The 20,449-nt window shown below is 37.9% G+C and overlaps 1 protein-coding gene across 1 annotated transcript; it reads right to left on the bottom strand.

Annotated features, from left to right (window-relative positions):
* Nucleotides 1–8,328: 8,328 nt before the first annotated feature.
* LOC130994291 (uncharacterized) lies at nucleotides 8,329–8,919 on the bottom strand. Its single transcript, XM_057919338.1, has one exon. The coding sequence runs from the start codon at nucleotides 8,917–8,919 to the stop codon at nucleotides 8,329–8,331; it is 591 nt and encodes a 196-aa protein (XP_057775321.1).
* Nucleotides 8,920–20,449: the final 11,530 nt, after the last annotated feature.

Genomic DNA, 20,449 nt, shown 5'->3' with positions numbered 1-20,449 from the left:
CAGACTTCCTTGCTAGAGCTGGCATTCATACGTGCAAAGCTAAATCTACAGAGCTAGCATTTATTCGTCCAGAGCTGATACATCTCCAAAGCTGACAAACTCCAGAGCTACCTACGCCAACACTATTCCAGAGCTGACTACTTCTACTGAGCTGACTTCCAGCTCTGCCATGACTCGCTAGAGCTGCCAAGACTTGCCGAGCAAGTTATCCAGTGCAATCCCGTGTGCGCGCACACTGCCTTGATGTTTATCTTTTAGGCCTAGTTTGGCTGGGCCGTTTTGAGGGTTGATCGGTAGTCTATATATAGGGCTTAATGTTCTTCATGAAAAATAATCTTTTAGCCTTCGAAACAAGAATAGCTTCGACCTTAGGCTATCAAAACAATCTTTAGTTTAATTCTCGTTTTTCATAGTTCTTTAGTTTCGAGTTTTTGTTCTAGATAGCATTCAATTCAGTTTTAGTTAGTTCTTTGTTTAGAGTTGTAATCAAGTGACAGATTTGCTTCTCGAGACGATTTCGGTATTTATTAATTACGTTTATTTATTAGCTTTTACTTGCATTATGTTAAGCTTTCAATTATGCAATTTCTTTTATGTCAATTAGATTAGAAGCTTTTAATTACAGTTGTTTAATTAAATTCTTAGCGTAGTAGCTTTTAAATTCTTAGTCGCTTTTACTTTACCGTTTAATTCTGCCTAGGGTTAGTAATTTATTTATGCTTAAGTATTTATGTTTTGTTCTTTTCTGCCTAGTTAATAATTCTTTTCCGCCTAGTTAATTTTAAGTTTAAGTTTTACGTTAAGTTTAATTTACAAGCATTAGTTTAATTCTTTTCCGCCTAGTTAATTCTTAAGTTTAATTTCACGTTAAGTTTAATTCCAAGATTTAGTTTAATTTTACTGCTTTCAATCCAATCTTTACCGCTTTCTTGTGATACAATTAGAAGCCATGTAAGATCTTCCTTGAGAGACGACATTGGGTCAACTTACCATTGCTAGAGTGTCCTTGTCCTATTGCAACACACTGCAAAATAATAATAATAATAATAATAATAATAATAATAATAATAATAATAATAATAATAATAATAATAATAATAATAATAATAATAATAATAATAATAATAATAATAATAATTGTATTTCGAATATTGGTATATGGGGTACTAGTAGATGCTACTGACGAGTACATAAATATTGGTGAGTTCACTACAATTAAATGTGTCAAGAAATTCTGTCGTGCAATTGTGGAAATATTTTCAGAACAATATCTAAGATCTCCTAATGCTATTAATGTTGATAGACTACTTTATAATGGTAAACAACGTGTCTTTCCATGTCACGACCGGACCTAATTAAGGATAATTAAGTCGGGAAAACCATGACTAAGGGAAGGGGATTAGAAGCGGGATAGAAAGGGATAATTAAATAAGGAAGGATCGTATTTAATCGTTGTTAACAAAATGAACATGTATAATGTAACAGAGATTTAGTCATATAGACTCAAATGAACTAGTAAGTTCGGATAACTCCGACTTAGCCAAAATAACATAAGACTTCTGAGTAGGCAGCGGAATAAGGGTTTTGATTACATGTATGAAGACATGTACCCCAAGAGTTCACCAATACATAATGCTGAGATAAAAGAAGTCCCGCTCATCACTTCATCACCACCGTCAGCTACTCAACCTGCACATTTAGAAATACATGCAGGGCTGAGTACTAAAGTACTCAGTGGGCACGTATGCCTAGGTATAAAAATACATGCTTCAAAATTATAAATTGTCATGCCATCATAAACAGTACAGCAAGGGATTTTTCGCTAAAGGAGCCCAAGCCAACTGAAATCATTTGTGATTCTTAAAGTTCGACTGATCAGTCTAAGTTCTCTTGTAATCTATCATATCTGAAACTCTGTGCCGGAGAGGTGGCCACCTCTCACGGACACTTGACCGGCCAACCCGTTGGATGACTCACGGTCACTGGTGTACACTAGCCCTGACAGGATAGCTATCAACTGCTCAAAGACCGAATTCGATTACATAATTACAGATAAATATCATACTAAAATTTAAACATTTATGGCAAGACAATAGTTGAAATAATTTTCAATTCAAGATTTTTGCAACGAAATAACTTGCTCAAATGTAACATTTAAATCATTTGATATATAAAAATAAACTCACTTGTCTTTGGTGTCGGTGAAGTAGAGCTCGACGTCGTTCTAACGTCAGTTGTCACTCGCACCTTTAGTGATTGGCGTCGTTGAGGTTGCCATCCGACAAAATGAATTCTAGTTAGAAACCAATCCAGCTCAATCTCCATATTATACCCTTATCACAAGCTCAACCTTATCTTATAACCATTTTACTAATTACCCAAGTGGACTTCTCAAGTAGGGAACATCTTTGCCCAACTGTAAGGCTCTCAATTCTATAGGTGAATAGCACTTAAAAGTCCACATAAGTCATTAACACATAAATAAAACTCATATGAATGCATAAGTACAAAATCAGGAACAACTGCACTCACTGCCTCTGCACTGACTCAACTTTAAAGAATAAACTGCTTTCAATCAGGATTCTCCTAGGTTCGAAATTTATATCACTGGAAAGCTCTCTGAGTCTAGTTTCATTTAAAAAAAAAGTATGCTGAAAAACTCCAAGTTGATAAAAATATATAGCCATTTTCCCACCATCTACCAGATTCGGGCAACTGGAAGTTTTGATATTTGAAAAATAGTAAACATTGCCAAAATAGTCTGAATTTTGGTATGTGGATACCCGGCATATGTATATTTCTACCATAAAAATTTGAGAATCAGAGAGTGCCAGAAAGATGCAAGAAAAGATGGCTCAAGGGTCTGCCCTTCGAAATTTTTGGCAGAAACTGGCAGTAAGAGTTGTGTATTTTAAAAAGGTAGTAAATGAAGTCCAAATGACTTGAAATTTTACATGCATATTCAAGACACTCCTATCTACTCATCATAAAAGTTTCAAGATTTTTGGGTAACAAAAATCCCATCAAATCAGTAGGTCAGTAGCTTATTTTAAAACTCTTAAATGGTGAAAACCAAAACTTTCACTTTCAAAGCCTATTTCACATATCTCATCACAGATCTATCATATCTCTTCAAACCCCACACTCCTCATGCTAACATGTCATCATGCAACACATATTATAATATGTAGCCAACATATAGGTGTTCAAGAGCTCATATTCAAAATATATGCATCTAATCATGTAGAGATATAAAACTCTTGGATTGAAGAATAACTTGAAGATTTCTTGGTTCCTCAAGACCCATTTTTTCGAAAATTGTATGCACATGAGGGGATGGATTTCTCATGCATCAAAACACACATGCATAATGTTACAACGGGATACACGATCGAGTGAACTTTTACAACTCAAACTAAAACAATCGAAGCTAGAAAACTGAACTAAGAAAACAAACAAATTAGAAGTAACAAGGAAACTAGAATGAAATTACAATGGAAATAAAACAAACGTGAGAAGGCGTCGAGTCGAGATGAAACTCTTCCCGCAAGAAGATTATCGCCCTGGTCGTGCTCACAGTGTTGGCGAATCTTCCCCAAAGGTAAAACGACGACGTCTCGTTGGATGTAGCACCACAATCCGACGAGCTCCGGCGAACGTAATAGGATCGAGAACTGAGCACGAGAATGATTTTAGAGAGTAGTGGAGTATTGCAGATTTTCTGTAAACAACAATGCCATGCTCTAGACCTATTTATAGGCTACTCATCAAAGGGGGAAATTAAGACTGCATTATGGGAATTAATCCACATAAAACTACTGAGATGTTACACAATTTGAATTCTGAAGTTGCAGAATTCATTCTGCATCAATTCTAGAATTCAAAAAACGAGCAGTTTCGAAAACTGAACTGCTACAGCTCTTCAAGGCTTGGGCGGGCTGAACGGATGGGCTTTAGTTGGGCTGAAAAACAAATACAATTGGGCTGAGAATTAACAATCCAAAAAAAGCCCATAAGTATTTTGTCCAAAAAATTATATAGTTTGGACCCAAATACCACCCAAAGCACCAATTGCCAATATCTAAGTCCTTGGCTGCGGCCCGTACCCGACCCGCCCGTCCAGCGGCGCGCGTGTGTGTGTGCGCGAGGCCAAGGCCTTCATCCAAGCCCACTAGCAAGCCCACAAGTTATTAGCTCCATGAGCATTGCTATTCTTATACAAGAGTAATATTCCCTTGTTTTCCAATGTGGGACAATAGCACTTCACAAGTGTTATTTCCCTTCTCAACATCCAAACTTTGATATACAATATCTCACTCACCGGAAATCGGTTTTGAGACTTCAAGTATACCACGTTCATCTACTCGAGACGTAGATCAACTTCCAATAATTATTTCAATTAAATAATAAATATTTAATTAAATAATTAATTTCAGAAATGGCCTGAAACCATATTTCCAACAATCCCCCACATGAGTGAGAAAGCCGTATGCAGATGTATGCAGACACTTTAGCTCAGTCCTCTTAAGAAACAACATTGCATTTGGAAAGGTAGCTTGTGGCTTTGAACCTACCATAGTCAATCTTATCGAGTATACCGACGGCCTAGTGGATATGGTTCCTAAAACTAGTCCTCCTCGGTGTATACTAAGTCAACAATATTGACACAATATTGCTTCAATCCTCATTCGTTCTTACGTTTGTGTCCATTACGGGCCTTGGAACACCCCTTTGGATTCATAAGTGTTTCAATCGAAGCGGCCACACTTCACACTTATATAGGTAACTCTTAACTCAAGCATCCTGCTATACTTGTCCTCATTGAGGAATTCTAGAGTTATTAAAAGTCAAAGACTTAACCTCACCACATGCAGGTTTCCGAACACTCACTGTTCTACAAGGAATAGGCAATTCGAGTGTTCAATACACGGATTCTCATAGCTTAGTTGTCCCATTGAACCAAGTTCTTGGGATCCTCCAGTCATCATGGTTGGGTATCCACTATGATCATCCTTAATATGTGGATTTCAAACTCATTCCCCCTAACAGCCTATACATTTGATCTCGATGGATACTTTTAGTCAACGGATAGGCTATATTATCAATTGATCTTATATAATCAATTGTGATAACACCACTCGTGATCAAATGTCTCACGGTATTATGACGTCGACGAATATGTCTCGACTTACCATTATATAAATTATTTTGTGCTCGTCCGATAGCAGCTTGACTACCACAATGAATTATTACGGACGACACAGGTTTCAACCAACATGGAATATCCTCGAGAAAATTTCTAAGCCACTCAGCTTCTTCACCAGCTTTATCCAAAGCTATGAATTCAGATTCCATGGTCGATCTAGCAATACAAGTTTACTTCTTGGATTTCCAAGACACAGCACCACCCCCACAGTGAATACATAACCGCTCGTTGAGAACGAGTCTTTGGCATCACATATCCAATTTGCATCACAGTACCCTTCAAGTACAGGGGGCTCCCTAGTATAATGAATTGCATAGTTCTGAGTATATTTCAAATATCTCAAGACTCTTTCAAGAGCTTTCCAATGTTCATTACTAGGATTGGCTGTAAAGCTGCTTAACTTGTTGACCGAGCATGCTATATCGGGACGAGTGAAATTTGTTAGATACATCAAACTCCCAATAATCTTAGCATATTCTATCGCATCAACAGGTTCTCTCTTATGTACATTCAAATGTACACTAGGTTCCCATGGAGTCTTAGCTATTGGCTTGTCAAAAGCATTGAACTTCTTTAACACTTTCTCAACATAGTGAGATTGTGTTATTGCAATACTATCAGGTTTTCTTAGAATTTTAATTCCAAGAATTACATCAGCTAAGCCCATATCTTTCATGCTAAAGTTCTTACTTAGCATATTTTTCGTTTCTTGAATTACTCGGGAATTACTTCCCATGATGAGCATGTCATCTACATAAAGACAAACAATAACATAACTGTTATTAGAATTCTTAATGTAGACACACTTGTCACACTCATTGTTTCTAAATCCATTTGACAACATTACGCCTGTCAAATTTCAAATGCCATTGAAGCGGTGCTTGCTTCAATCCATATAAAGACCGTTGGAGTTTGCATACTTTGTGCTCTTGCCCAGGTACTACAAACCCTTCAGGTTGCTTCATATATATCTCATCTTCCAACTCGCCGTACAAGAATGCAGTTTTCACATCCATTTGGTGAATCTCGAGATTGTGCAAAGCAGCAATAGCGAGAAGTATCCTAATAGATGTCAACCTAGTCACAGGCGAATAGGTATCAAAGAAATCATACCCTTCTTTCTGCCTGAAACCTTGAACGACAAGTCGGGCTTTGTACTTATCTATAGTACCATCAGATTTGTACTTCTTCTTTAGGATCCATTTGCATCCTAAAGCTTTACTTCCATGTGGTAGATCCACTAACACCCAAGTATGATTCTGCATAATGGAATCAATCTCAATATCGATGGCCTCTTTCCAAAAAGTTGCATCGGAGCCAGATAAGGCTTCTTTGATCGTCACCGGTTCGCCGTCTAACATTAAGACAACATAATTCGGTCCATAGACCTTAGCCTTTTTAACTCGTTCCCCACGTCTTGGTTCTACATCCACAGGTTTAGACCTTGGTCTTTTCCTATTAGGTGGTACAAGATTAGAACTCGTGGCATCATCTACTTGTGTAGAACTGCTAGCTATGTCTAAAGGTTTAGAACTTGTAGCTTCACACTCAACTCCATTGTTTGAGTTAAATACAACCTTATCCTTATTGGGATAGATATTTTCAAAAAATATAGCATTCCTTGATTCTATCGTTGTCCCGACATGTATATCGGGTATCTCCGATTTGTGTACTATGAAATGATAGGCACTGCTATTAAGTGCATAACCAATGAAGATACAATCCACCGTTTTAGGTCCAATTGTAACTTGCTTTGGTAAAAGCACTTCTACCTTAGCTAAACACCCTCACACTTTGAGGTATTTATACGAAGGTTTCATTCATTTCCATAGCTCATAGGGAGTTACATCTTTCCCTTTGAGTGGAATCTTGTTCAAGATATAGTTAGCCGTTAAGACAGCTTCCCCCCACATGTTCTGGGGTAATCCTTAACTAATAAACAAGGCATTCATCATCTCTTTAAGAGTTCGATTCTTGCGTTCAGCAACGTCATTAGATTGTGGTGAATAAGGAGCCGTCGTTTGATGGATTATACCACTTTCGTTGCATAATTCAGCAAACGGAGCTACATATTCTCCACCTCTATCACTTCGAACCATCTTAATTCAACATCCAAGTTTATTCTTGGCTTCATTTTTGAAGTTTTTAAAAGCTTCAATAGCCTCATCTTTACTTTTCAATAAGTAAAGGTAACAATACCTTGTGCAATCGTCTATAAAGGTGATAAAGTACTTCTTACCACCTCTAGTTTGCACAAACTTTAAATCACAAACATCGGTGTGAATTAGTTCTAATGGTTTAGTGCCCCTTTCAACCGATTTAAACGGTAACTTAGCCATTTTGGCTTCAACACAAACTTCACATTTCTCTTGTGAGTTAAATTCATCAACTTTTAGTAAATTCATTTTTACTCATCTTTTTATAGCATTTAGATTAACATGTCCAAGTCTACAATGCCATAAATCGGAACACTCAATCAAGTAAGCAGAAGAAGGAGATTCTTTCTTATTGATAGTTGCCTTGGCAGGCTTACAAGCTCTCACGCCAAGTTTGAAAAGCCCTTCGGAGGCATAGCCTTTCACAAGGAACTTTCCCCACTTGCGAATTACAACATAATCAGCTTTGAAAAATAATTCAAAATCTTTCTTAGTGAGTTTAATGCCCGAAATTAAATTCTTTCGGACAGTGGGAACATGTAGCACATCCTTCAAGGTGATCTCCACGCCCGAAGTGAGTTGAAGAACTACATCTCCCATGCCAAGGACTTGAGAAGTCCGCTCGCTAGCCTCCATGATCGTCTTATTTTCCACTTCTTTGTAGTTGTGGAACAGCTCACGGTTGATGCAAACATGGATGGTAGCGCCGATGTCTACGAACCAAGCATTTGGGCTATCAACATGATTCACCTCGGAAATCATCGCCGCAAAATCGTCTTGATCCCAATCATCGAAGTCCTTCTCGACGTTGTTGACGTTGTTCTTCGCCTTCTTTCGCTTTGGCTTGCGGCAATCCTTAGCCATGTGACCATGCTTGTCACAATTGAAACATACACCATCAAACTTTGATGGTTGTCCACCACCTTGCTTCCCTTTGCCCTTGTTGTTGGGGTTAGGGCGACCACGCTAGTTGGAAGGACCGCCTTTCTCGGTGAGATTGGCCTTTGCATCCATCGGCGCTTTGCCCTTTTGATCACGACTCCTCACGTGATCCTCCATTTGAAGCTTTGACACCAAGGTTGCCACGGACATCTCCGAGCGCTCATGCTTCAAAAGGTTTTGAAAGCTCTTCCAACTAGGAGGCAACTTCTCAATGATGATTGCTACAAGTAGCGCATCCGCCAAGGGCATTCCTTCGGCTTGAACTTCGTGTGAAAGAGTTTGGAACTCTTCCACTTGGTCCATCACAGGGCGGGAGTCGACCATCTTGTAGTCCAACCACTTGGCGACGACATACTTTGTAGTATTCGTCTTGTCCACTTGATATTTGAGATCAAGTGTCTCCCACACCTCTTTCGAGGTCTTATGGACCTTGAAGACGTTGTAGAGCCGCTCGTCCAAGGACATAAGAATGGTGTTGCGGCACAAGTAGTCGCCTTGACACCAATTCGCATACCCGGCACGAACTTCGAAGCTCATCTCCCCTTCACTCGGGGTTGGAGGCCTATCATCCATCAAGAACCCGGCAAACCCCACGGTTGTGAGGTAGAATAGCATATTTTCTTACCAATATTTAAAGTTCTTGCCCGAGAAAATGGAGGGTTTCTCGGCAACACCCAACGTCCTCAACGTTTGCAACGGGGCCATGGTGGAAGTGGAACCACCCGTTGAGCCAAAGGAGGAACCATTGAAGGTGGAGGTGGTGGAGCCGACAGTCGCGGAGGTAGTGGAGCCAATGGTGGCGGAGGTGGTTGAGCCAATGGTGGCAGAGACGGTGGAACCGTAGGTGGCGGTGCCGGCAGCAGGGACGGTGGATTCCATCTTCGAGCAAAGGTTTTTAGTTTCGAAAGTTTTTTAATGTAAATTAAAAATCCAAAACCCGAACGTGCGGCAGTAGCGGATAATCTTCTTGCGATTGTTACAATGGGATACACGATCGAGTGAACTTTTACATCTCAAACTAAAACAATCGAAGCTAGAAAACTGAACTAAGAAAATAAACAAATTAGAAGTAACAAGGAAACTAGAATGAAATTACAATGGAAATAAAACAAACGTAAGAAGGCGTCGAGTCGAGATGAAACTCTTCCCGCAAGAAGATTATCGCCCCGGTAGTGCTCACGGTGTTGGCGAATCTTCCCCAAAGGTAAAACGACGACATCTCATTGGATGTAGCACCACAATCCGGCGAGCTCCGGCGAACGTAATAGGATCGAGAATTGAGCACGAGAATGATTTTAGAGAGTAGTGGAGTATTGCAGATTTTCTGTAAACAACAATGCCATGCTCTAGACCTATTTATAGGCTACTCATCAAAGGGGAAAATTAAGACTGCATTATGGGAATTAATCCACATAAAACTACTGAGATGTTACACAATTTGAATTCTGAAGTTACAGAATTCATTCTGCATCAATTCCAGAATTCAAAAAAAGAGCAGTTTCGAAAACTGAACTGCTACAGCTCTTCAAGGCTTGGGCGGGCTGAAGGGATGTGTTTCAGTTGGGCTGAAAAACAAATACAATTGGGCCGAGAATTAACAATCCAAAAAAAGCCCATAAGTATTTTGTCCAAAAAATTATATAGTTTGGACCCAAACACCACCCAAAGCACCAATTGCCAAGATCCAAGTCCTTGGCTGCGGCCCGTACCCGACCCGCCCGTCCGGCGGCGCGCGTGTGTGTGTGCGCGAGGCCAAGGCCTTCATCCAAGCCCACTAGCAAGCCCACAAGTTATTAGCTCCATGAGCATTGCTATTCTTATACAAGAGTAATCTTCCCTTGTTTTCCAATGTGGGACAATAGCACTTCACAAGTGTTATTTCCCTTCTCAACATCCGAACTTTGATATACAATATCTCACTCACCGGAAATCGGTTTTGAGACTTCAAGTATACCACGTTCATCTACTCGAGACGTAGATCAACATCTAAGAATTATTTCAATTAAATAATAAATATTTAATTATATAATTAATTTCAGAAATGGCCTAAAACCATATTTCCAACAATCCCCCACATGAGTGAGAAAGCCGTATGCAGATGTATGCAGACACTTTAGCTCAGTCCTCTTAAGAAACAACATTGCATTTGGAAAGGTAGCTTGTGACTTTGAACCTACCATAGTCAATCTTATCGAGTATACCGGCGGCCTAGTGGATATGGTTCCTTGAACTAGTCCTCCTTGGTGTATACTAAGTCAACAATATTGACACAATATTGCTTCAATCCTCATTCGTTCTTACGTTTGTGTCCATTACGGGCCTTGGAACACCCCTTTGGATTCATAAGTGTTTCAATCGAAGCGGCCACACTTCACACTTAGATGTCTCGTTGGATGTAGCACCACAATCCGGCGAGCTCAAGCGAACGTAATAGGATCGAGAATTGAGCACGAGAATGATTTTAGAGAGTAGTGGAGTATTGCAGATTTTCTGTAAACAACAATGCTATGCTTTAGACCTATTTATAGGCTACTCATCAAAGGGGGAAATTAAGACTGCATTATGGGAATTAATCCACATAAAACTGCTGGGATGTTACACAATTTGAATTCTGAAGTTACAGAATTCATTCTGCATCAATTCCAGAATTCAAAAAAGAGCAGTTTCGAAAACTGAACTGCTACAGCTCTTCAAGGCTTGGGCGGGCTGAAGGGATGGGTTTCAGTTGGGCTGAAAAACAAATACAATTGGGCCGAGAATTAACAATCCAAAAAAAGCCCATAAGTATTTTGTCCAAAAAATTATATAGTTTGGACCCAAACACCACCCAAAGCACCAATTTCCAAGATCCAAAGTCCTTGGCCGCGGCAGGTAGGGGTGTAAACGAACCAAGCCGCTCGCGAACTATTCGGGGCTCAGCTCGAAAAAGCTCGTTCGAAATTCGTTCGTTTTCTAAACGAGCTGAACTCGAGCTCGAATCAGATCTCGATAAAATTATCGAGCCAAACTCGAGCCTGTGCGTGTTCGGCTCGAACCTATTCGCGAGCCTATTCGCGAATAGGCTCGCGAATATGTTAGCGAATAGGCTCACAAATAGGTTCACGAATATGTTCGCGAATAGGCTCGCGAATAGGTTCATTAAATATTAATTTTATATATTTTATTTGTTAAATATTTTTTAAATAATACTCATAATTAAAAAAAATTACTACTAACTTGATAAATTATCTATTTGTTAAAAATAAATTATAAATTATTATTCATAAATAGTCTAGTAATATATGAACAAATATATATTTTTTTATTTTAATGAAACCTTAATATATAAATAATTCGAACCGAGCTCGAGCTCGAGATAAACGAATAATTAACGAGCCGAATTCGAACCAAACTCGAGCTTGGTATTATATAAGCGAGCTGAGCTCGAGCTTATTTTTAGGCTCAAATTTGAGCTCGGGCCGAACCAAATCTTCACAAACCGAGCCCGAGCCTGGAGGTATTCGGCTCGGCTCGGTTCGTATATAGCCCTAGCGGCAGGTACTCGACCCGCCCGTCCGGCGGCGGCGTCGTCGTCCGTCCGATCGATCGTCGGCGGCGGTGCGCTTGTGTGTGTGCGCGAGGCCAAGGCCTTCATCCAAGCCCACTAGCAAGCCCACAAGTTATTAGCTCCATGAGCATTGCTATTCTTATACAAGAGTAATCTTCCCTTGTTTTCCAATGTGGGACAATAGCACTTCACAAGTGTTATTTCTCTTCTCAACATCCAAACTTTGATATACAATATCTCACTCACCGGAAATCGATTTTGAGACTTCAAGTATACCACGTTCATCTACTCGAGACGTAGATCAACATCCAATAATTATTTCAATTAAATAATAAATATTTAATTAAATAATTAATTTCAGAAATGGCCTAAAACCATATTTCCAACACATAACCCATATCATGCTATATACACACAAAATGAAGGTTAGAAGCTTACTCCGAGAAAATCAATGGAAGATGGAGTAGATGATGCTTAGGATTTCTTGAAGCTTTTTCTACTTGATGCTTGGACTTTGAAGTTTGGAAAGACTTGATGCACTTCTTAGCTTTTGGGTGTGAAAAGGTGGAGTCTTGGAAGCATTTTTCTTAGCCAAAAATGGAGGAAGAAGAAGAAGTGTGATGGAGAGAATGGGGGGAGGGGGACCGAAAGTTGAGGGAAATAGGGGAGGAGAGATGATTTCTTAGCTTTTGCAATGATGTTAGCAAGAATAAAATATTCTCCATATCTTTGATTGTCTAGAGCAATATCCTACAAATCTTTGAGGATCTTACACATGATTGGTGGATGAGGGAGGCAAGAGAGAGGAGAAGAAAGAGAGGGGTGGGTGGGGACGGTCCACAGGGGAGGGTGAGAGAGAGTTTTTTTTTTTTCTTTTTTCTGTCTTATTCTAGATAAGGGGATTTAATCACCTACTAGCTCATTATAATAAACTCATACTTATACTATATGCATGCATCTCATGGAAATTAAATAAACTATGTAGGAAAATGTATATCACACTTGTGAATGTAGGAAAAATATATATATATCTCACTTATGATATTAATAATATCATAATATTAATTAATGCATTAATAATCATGTGTGAATGTTTGACAAAGTAAAGTTATCACATAGACATTCAACAAAAATAGGGTGAGGTTAGGTTTCTAAGGCCCGATAAAAAAAATATCGCTTCCGATAAACTCTTCTTAAATCATAACTCATCTTACGCTCGGATGCATAAGTACTCTATTATTAAATAATAAACATTTAATAAGACCGAATTATGATTATTAGGCTTAAGAAAATACGGGGCGTTACATTCCAGACATGTTAGACAGTCTAGATTGTATGCATTGGAAATCACTACAACAAAATCGCACATACATAACGGTATGAAGTAATACGTTATGTATGAGCATCATCTATTAGTCATATAGATAACGGTACTTATGAACCGTTATAGAATGTATTATCTATGAGTGATCTTTTATAACGAAGTATCAAAGCGTTACGAAAAGCGTTATATATAAACGTCTTTTATAACGATTATTTCAACCATTACGAACCCTGTTATCTATGAGCATCAATTTTTTTTAATACTTTTATTAAATATATATTTTAAATTTTTAATTCTTTCTATAGTTTAGCCTTTAGGGTTTTGGTAATTCAAAATTTCAGATTCAGCGCCGCACTACCCAGGCACCCACCTCTCCCAGTCGCTCCCACGTCGACTCTCAATTCTCACGGCCACCGGGGCACGGCGGCGCGACCCCTCTTCGTTTACCACCAGCGGCTCATACAGTCACTGGCGCCTCCTCCTCCTCCGCCGACGAGCTCTTCTTCGACGGCGAGATCCTCTGCATCCAAATCGAAAAATGCCTCGCTCTGCCCTCGCCGCCTTCTCCACTCCCATCGCCGCCTCAAAAAGCCGCCAAATCGGAAAAGAAGCTTCAGATTTCTTGTGGTTTAAGCGCAGCTCCACCTTGACTCCGCCTCCACCTTGATTTCTAGCGGTTTAAGCTTCAGATTTATGGTAGAAAAGTCGATCCTCCGCCATCACGTGTGTGATATCCCGACCTTTTCATAGGAAATATAGAAATTCAGAATTTAGTATGCTATTGATACACGCCCGATATCCAATAATTATATTATATCAAGGAAATTGATATAGATATACTCTCAACATTTTTATTTTTGATCTATTAAATTTTAATCCATTACTGGATTATATGAGAAATATTGTTACTAATATTCCTCGTTTTATTTATTCATTTATCCATCATCTAGCTTGTTTATTATAATTATTTTGAGTCTAAGGCCCAAATATATGTATGTATTTAAATAGTTATGGGATTATTTTTACTTGTGTCTTTAAGCCCAAACAATTGTGGACTTTAGTATTTTTTTTATTAAGGCCCAAAGAAGTTACTGCAGCGTAAAAGGATGAATAATTACAATCTGACAGAATCAGATTTCTTTTCTGCCACCAGCGTCTTTTCACCTCCCAAGAAATCTTTTATCCCAAATCCAAATCTGCTCAAAAATATTCTCTTTCCCTACCGAGGCAGCATCTTTTCTTCACTCCTTTAAACTCTCTCAAATCCATCAGAACATTCCCTGTCCTTTTCCATCTCTGAATCTGCAGGTAATTTCTCCTTCTTCTCCACTATCTTGGAACATTCAACTTTTCTACTGCATTCACTTTTCACCTAAAGAAAAATCTATTTTCACTTGTCCAACAGAATCTGCCATTAAAATAGTTTCTACCTCAGGAGTTCAAGACACCCATCAAGCTTATCAAGGTGATATTTTATTCCTTCTTTTCTACCTTTGTGGGATCGACCCTGCTTGTCATTATACTAATTAGTTCTTGATAATTCTGCAGGAATTATTTGGTGGAAAACGACGTCTACCAGCTGCTGTGTTGCTCCTTAAACTTTAAGTTACTTGCATCATCTGAGAGACATGTGTTGATTGGAAAATTTTGAATTGGCTTGTTAAATGTTTGGATGGAAATAAGCATCGTGGAACGCTCTCTTCTTTGGATTTGTATTGATTTTGCTTGAGGACAAGCAAAAGGCTAAGTGTGGGGGGTTGATTTATACCTAATTGTTCTTATTTTGGGGGTTTGATTGTGATATTCTGAGTTTATTTGTTTTGGATTCTGATGCTTTTATGAGTCTGTTTGATGTTTTGCAGGAGATATTGATAAAATAGGAGGAAGAATGTTATGTTGGAGATATTGGATCAGAAATTGCTTATTTGGGTTCAAAGTGGTGCCCAACGCTGATAACGCTGATAATCACTCGCCAGCGCTGACAAGGCCGCATCGCTAACAATCTATCGCCAGCACTAACAGCACTCCCCAGAGCGGTCAAGGCAGCCAGAGCAGACCAAATTCGACAGAGCTGAATTTAATTTGCCAGAGTAGATTTCCATAGCCAGAGCTGACCAAACTCGACAGAGCTGAATTCCAGAGCTGCCTACGTCTACAGAGCTAGCAATCACGCGCAAGGTCGCCAGCGCTGGTAATCACTCGCAAGGTCGCCAGCACTGCTCCAGAGCTGGCAATCACTCGCCAGCGCTGTCAAGACTTGTCGAGCACTTATCCCTTGCCGCAATCTCCTGTGCGCGCACGCATGTCTTGCCGACTCTCTTTTAGGCCCAAATTTGTTGGGCCCTCGTGATTTCATTAGGTTTGATGAAAGACAGTCTATAAAAAGGGCTTAACTACTCTTTATCATGATCATCTTCAGCCTCCGGCACCAAAAATAATTTAGGGTTTTTCTAGTTTTCAAAGTTCTTTGAGTTTTCCGAGATTCTGTTCTAGTTAGCTTTCAATTTTTGTTTTGCTTTAATTTTCCGTTTCGAAGTTGTAATCAGTGACAGTGATTCCATTCTCGCGACGTTATTGGTATTTCTTACTTACGTTAATTTCTTTGAATCTGCATGAATTATGTTGCGCTTTCAATTTGCAATTTCATTTATGTCAAATTAGATTAGAAGTTTTTATTTACAGTTATTTAAATTGTTAGCGTAGTAGCTTTTAATTCCTAGTAGCCTTTACTTTATCATTTAATTCTGCCTAGGGTTTAATAGTTTATTTCCGACTCAGTACTTATGTTTTGTTCTTTTCTGCCTTGTTATCTCTAAGTTTAGTTTTAAGTTGAGTTTTTAATTCCAAGCATTAGTTTAATTATAATAATCAAACTTAAACTTTACTGGTTTCGCTTTGATACAATTAGGAGCCCTGTTGAATCTTCCTTAAGAGATGATTTGGGTTAGCTTACACACTACGATAGATCTCGTACGATTGCGAGTCAATCTAGCATAGTGTTTAGGTTGAGTTAGCTTGACTTCATGAATTTGTACTAACTAATACATATTCCACGAAATATATGCTTCGGTGAAGTAGATTCGACTTCTAAAAAAAGTTTAGTTATATTGTGACTCAAATCTATGCTATTGTTGTTTGTCTAGGTTTTATGCAAATTCTATACTTTTGCTTAATCAAATGAACCATGTGGTTGTCATTGTAGCTAGTCATAATTCTTGTAGCTACATAGGATATTCTGGGTAAATTGGAGAAAGTTGTGGACAAATGATCAAGATCTATGTCGTGAAGATAATGTTAGTCAATGGAGAAATTATCTGCATAGAGAGAGAAGTTGCAACAGCTTTGGAAGTAAGAATTGTTGAAGTCTTTTATTTTCCTTGGTGTCGTGGCTTGTTTGAGATCATGGTGGTGTTGCACCATGAATGGAAATTAGAAAAATTTATTTTCAGTTGGGCTCAAAACATTGTATATGAATGTTTTTTCATGATAATGTATGAATGTTTTGGATGATATATAATATATGTTATTAATGGTTTTATGTCGACGATCTGCATCGGTCTGAAGTAAAGAGTATCAGACACGCCGCATTAAAAGCTTCTGCAACAACATTAAATGCCGAAGATTTGAAGATCGTCCTTGCAAGTACCAGAATTTCTCTTTTCGTGTAAAGATGCAGAAGCACCATACTCCAAGGACAAGGCAATTCAAATATTTCACTACTACAGTTTTTTTCAAAAACCATTATGTATGAGCGCACTTTTAGGAATAGATAACGGTTTTGGGAAAATCCGTTATCTATGTAGTGTTGTCTATATGCATAGATAACGGTTTGAACAAATTCGTTATATTTTTGCGTTATCTATTAGTTGCATACATAACAGTATTACAAAACCATTAAGCCTCTGTTATCTATGACCATATTTTATAACGGTTATTCATAACGTTAAAGAACCGTTATGTTTAAGAGTCATTTACAACGGTTTTTCAACCGTTATGTATGAGCGTCTCTAAAAACTGTTATGTATAATTTTTTTATTAATTTTTTAAAAATAAAATTATATTATATTAAAAAATAACAAATAAATTATTTATCCTAAAATCTGAATTTATTCCTAGATATAGACTTTGAAAAATAAAAAAATCATACTCCCTCCTTCCCCAAAATAAGTTCCTCTTTGGGGACGGCACGTGTTTTAAGGAAAATGGTAAAGTGTATTGATAGTGGAAAAAAATATATTATAATTAGTATTGGGAGTGGTGAAAAAGTGAAAAAGTATTATAATTAGTATTGGGAGTGGTGAAAAAGTGAAAAGTAAGAATAAATAAAATATTATTAGTGGTGGGGTAGTTGTCCAAAAATAGAAAGAAAGAAAGAGAAACTTATTTGGGGGACGTCCCAAAATGGAAAAAGATGAACTTATTTCAGGGACGGAGGGAGTAACATTTTTTTGTTTTATCAATAAGTAACACTTATATAAAATCTAAATTAGAAATCTAAATACCAAAAATTGAATATTAAAAGTGAAAAAAAGAAAAAGAAAAAGAAAAAAGGAATAAATTTTGCCTTCCTTATTTGACCTAAAATTTTCGCGACTAACACCTCTGATCCCGCGCTGAAATTTTTCGTTCAGGAAATAGATTTTGCCTTCGTTGTTTGGTTCCTCAAAATTTTCGTTCGCCTGCAATTTTCATTCAGGAAATAGAGAAGCCACCCCTGCTCGCCGAGGCGCCGCCCTTCATCTGCTTGTCGTCATCTGCCCTTTCGCTTTTCGTTGCGCCGCCGCCCATTCTCTTTTCGCCACGGCAAGCCCCTGATTTGCTTTCTGCAGTTTACTCTTATTTATAAGAGTTTACTTATAAACTGATTCCTTGGCAGATTACATCTTGAACTGATTCCTTGGCAGATTTTGCTTATTTAGCTTACTTAGCTTATTTATAAGAGTTTATTTAGCTTATTTAGCTTATAAGAGTTTACTTCACTTATTTATAAGAGTGTACTCTTATTTATAAGAGTTTACTTATAAACTGATTCCTTGGCAGATTACATCTTGAATTGATTCCTTGGCAGATTTTGCAGTAACTATAATCTCTAAATTTATATTATTTGTTTTGTAGATGTCTGAATTACACGGTAATGAAGATATAGACAGAGCTATGATGTTGAAGAAAGCAAGGCTGACCAAGGATGGAGAAGTTCAGAATGAAAACTTGAAGAATGCTTTACAGAAAATAGTATGAAATTGCATTATATTATTTTAATTTAAATTATTCATTAAATTGGACAAATGTTTTAACCATTTAATTGCTTAAAAATAACAGGATGACTGCATAAGGAAAAAAGGAGGAAGGGCTAGTTGATTCTTCATCTTGTTCAAGCGATTTGCTATCACATGCCCTAGAGAAACCTGAACATGGTGGCCGTGTGCGAGGTTTAGGGGCAGGGGTGAAACCCAAATCATTCTTTGAAACACCTAGAGTCAAGAAACAAGAAATTGATGAGAAAGCACAAACTGAGCTGGAAAAAGCGAAGAAGCAAATAAAAGAACAAGATGGACGCATACTTGTTCTAGATAAAGTGATCTACGAGTTGGTAAGCAGAATTGGAAAACTGGAATCGAAGGTGGGTGATAAGGACGATAAGTCTGAAGGATTAGGTAGTTGTTCTGTGATAAAGCCTCAAAAGATGCAGGTTGAAAACGATGAAGACATGAAGGTGGTTGAAAACGATGAAGACATTAAGGTGGTTGAAAAATCAGTTGGGTTGGAGGTATTATGTGAATACTTTTGAAAAATATTTTTGGTCTTTTCTTCCTTTCATCTATTTGAATACTAATAAACCACTCTATTTTAATTGATGTAAGGGAAGGTGGTTAAATTACTTGAAGACGGATCCAAAAAACTTGTAGCTTACAGAACGGTCGTGGTTGCTGGAGATGTCCTTCACGGATCTCTCTTTCCTAAAGACTGCTTACGTGTGGCGATTGATGAGGTTGTTGATGATAATGCACGATTACCCGTTCCTATTTTAGATGAGATGGATAATGTGGAAAAAGCATTAGGAACCCATGTAGCATGGCCTAGTCATTTGGTGGGGGAGAAATCAATTGAGGTAATTTTAATTCTTTCTAGCAGCCTTTTAGTATTAATTAATACCTGTAACATATCATGTGTTGTGTATTTAGAACTTGATAAGAAGACACATGGAAAAAAGATTTTGAACGAGTCGGCGGTGAAGAATTTGTCATCATTGCCTTCATCATTAGTAGCACTATACTGTATGATGGAGAAGTCATTCGCGGGTGAAGGAATACGCCTTCCAATAGACTTTGAAATGTTTGGGCAAGATCTTAAAATTTGGATTCTCTTGAAGGATGATGTGATTCCCTTTTGTAATCTGGAACCGATTACAGGGAACAACATTATCGCATACATTTGGTAAATATCTTATTAAGTTACTATCATTTATATTAATCCAGATTTCTTATCTAAGTCTGAAATAATTTGTTGACAGCCATTCTTATGGAAACATGAAGACAGAGGGAACTCTTGGGAGGTTTATGTTTGTGAATCCATTTACCATATCTCAAAATCGACAAGACTCAGCCGAGTCAAGAGCCTGCAAATTAGCAGATCGGTTACTTCAGGCTTTATCAAATCAGCTGGTACTCGTTCCTTGCAACGTGGGGTAAGTGAAAATGTTAAGTTAGTAGTTAGTGTGGTATATGTTTTCGCCTACTAATCCAATTTTCTTATAAAATAGTGGGCATTGGATTCTGACAATCATTGATCTTGAGAAAGATCGTGTCTCTTTGATGGATCCAATTTCTCATCGGAATCGCGATACCCCATGGAAATTCGTCGTTGACACGTAAGTCTTACACTTTAACTAATCATTTCCATTATCAATTTTTATAGCTAATATGAACTTTCTAGTTGCCTTTGATTTCAAGTGCGATGAATATTGTGAATGCATGCAAGGGAAAAAAATTCAAGAAATCGGCAAGTTGGGATATGGTTAAGGTAGGTATAATTTGCTATTTATGGCTATTACAACTTAATTATGTTTGTTATTGCCAAGTTCCCTAGCTAATATGTGAACTGTAAACTGCCATTTATTGACTGCTCTTGTTGGCTGAAAATCATGCATATCAAGGGGTGAACTATTTCAATACTTCCAACAGTACTTCTCATTCAATCATTTTATTTTAGGCTCAATTTTTCGAATTCTTGAATCTTGATAACTAGGAATTTGTTTACTTTTCTTATGACAGTAA

This window comes from Salvia miltiorrhiza, chromosome 7, assembly GCF_028751815.1.
Source record: "Salvia miltiorrhiza cultivar Shanhuang (shh) chromosome 7, IMPLAD_Smil_shh, whole genome shotgun sequence".
NCBI lineage: Eukaryota > Viridiplantae > Streptophyta > Magnoliopsida > Lamiales > Lamiaceae > Salvia > Salvia miltiorrhiza.
This window is presented reverse-complemented; position numbering and strand designations above follow the sequence as displayed.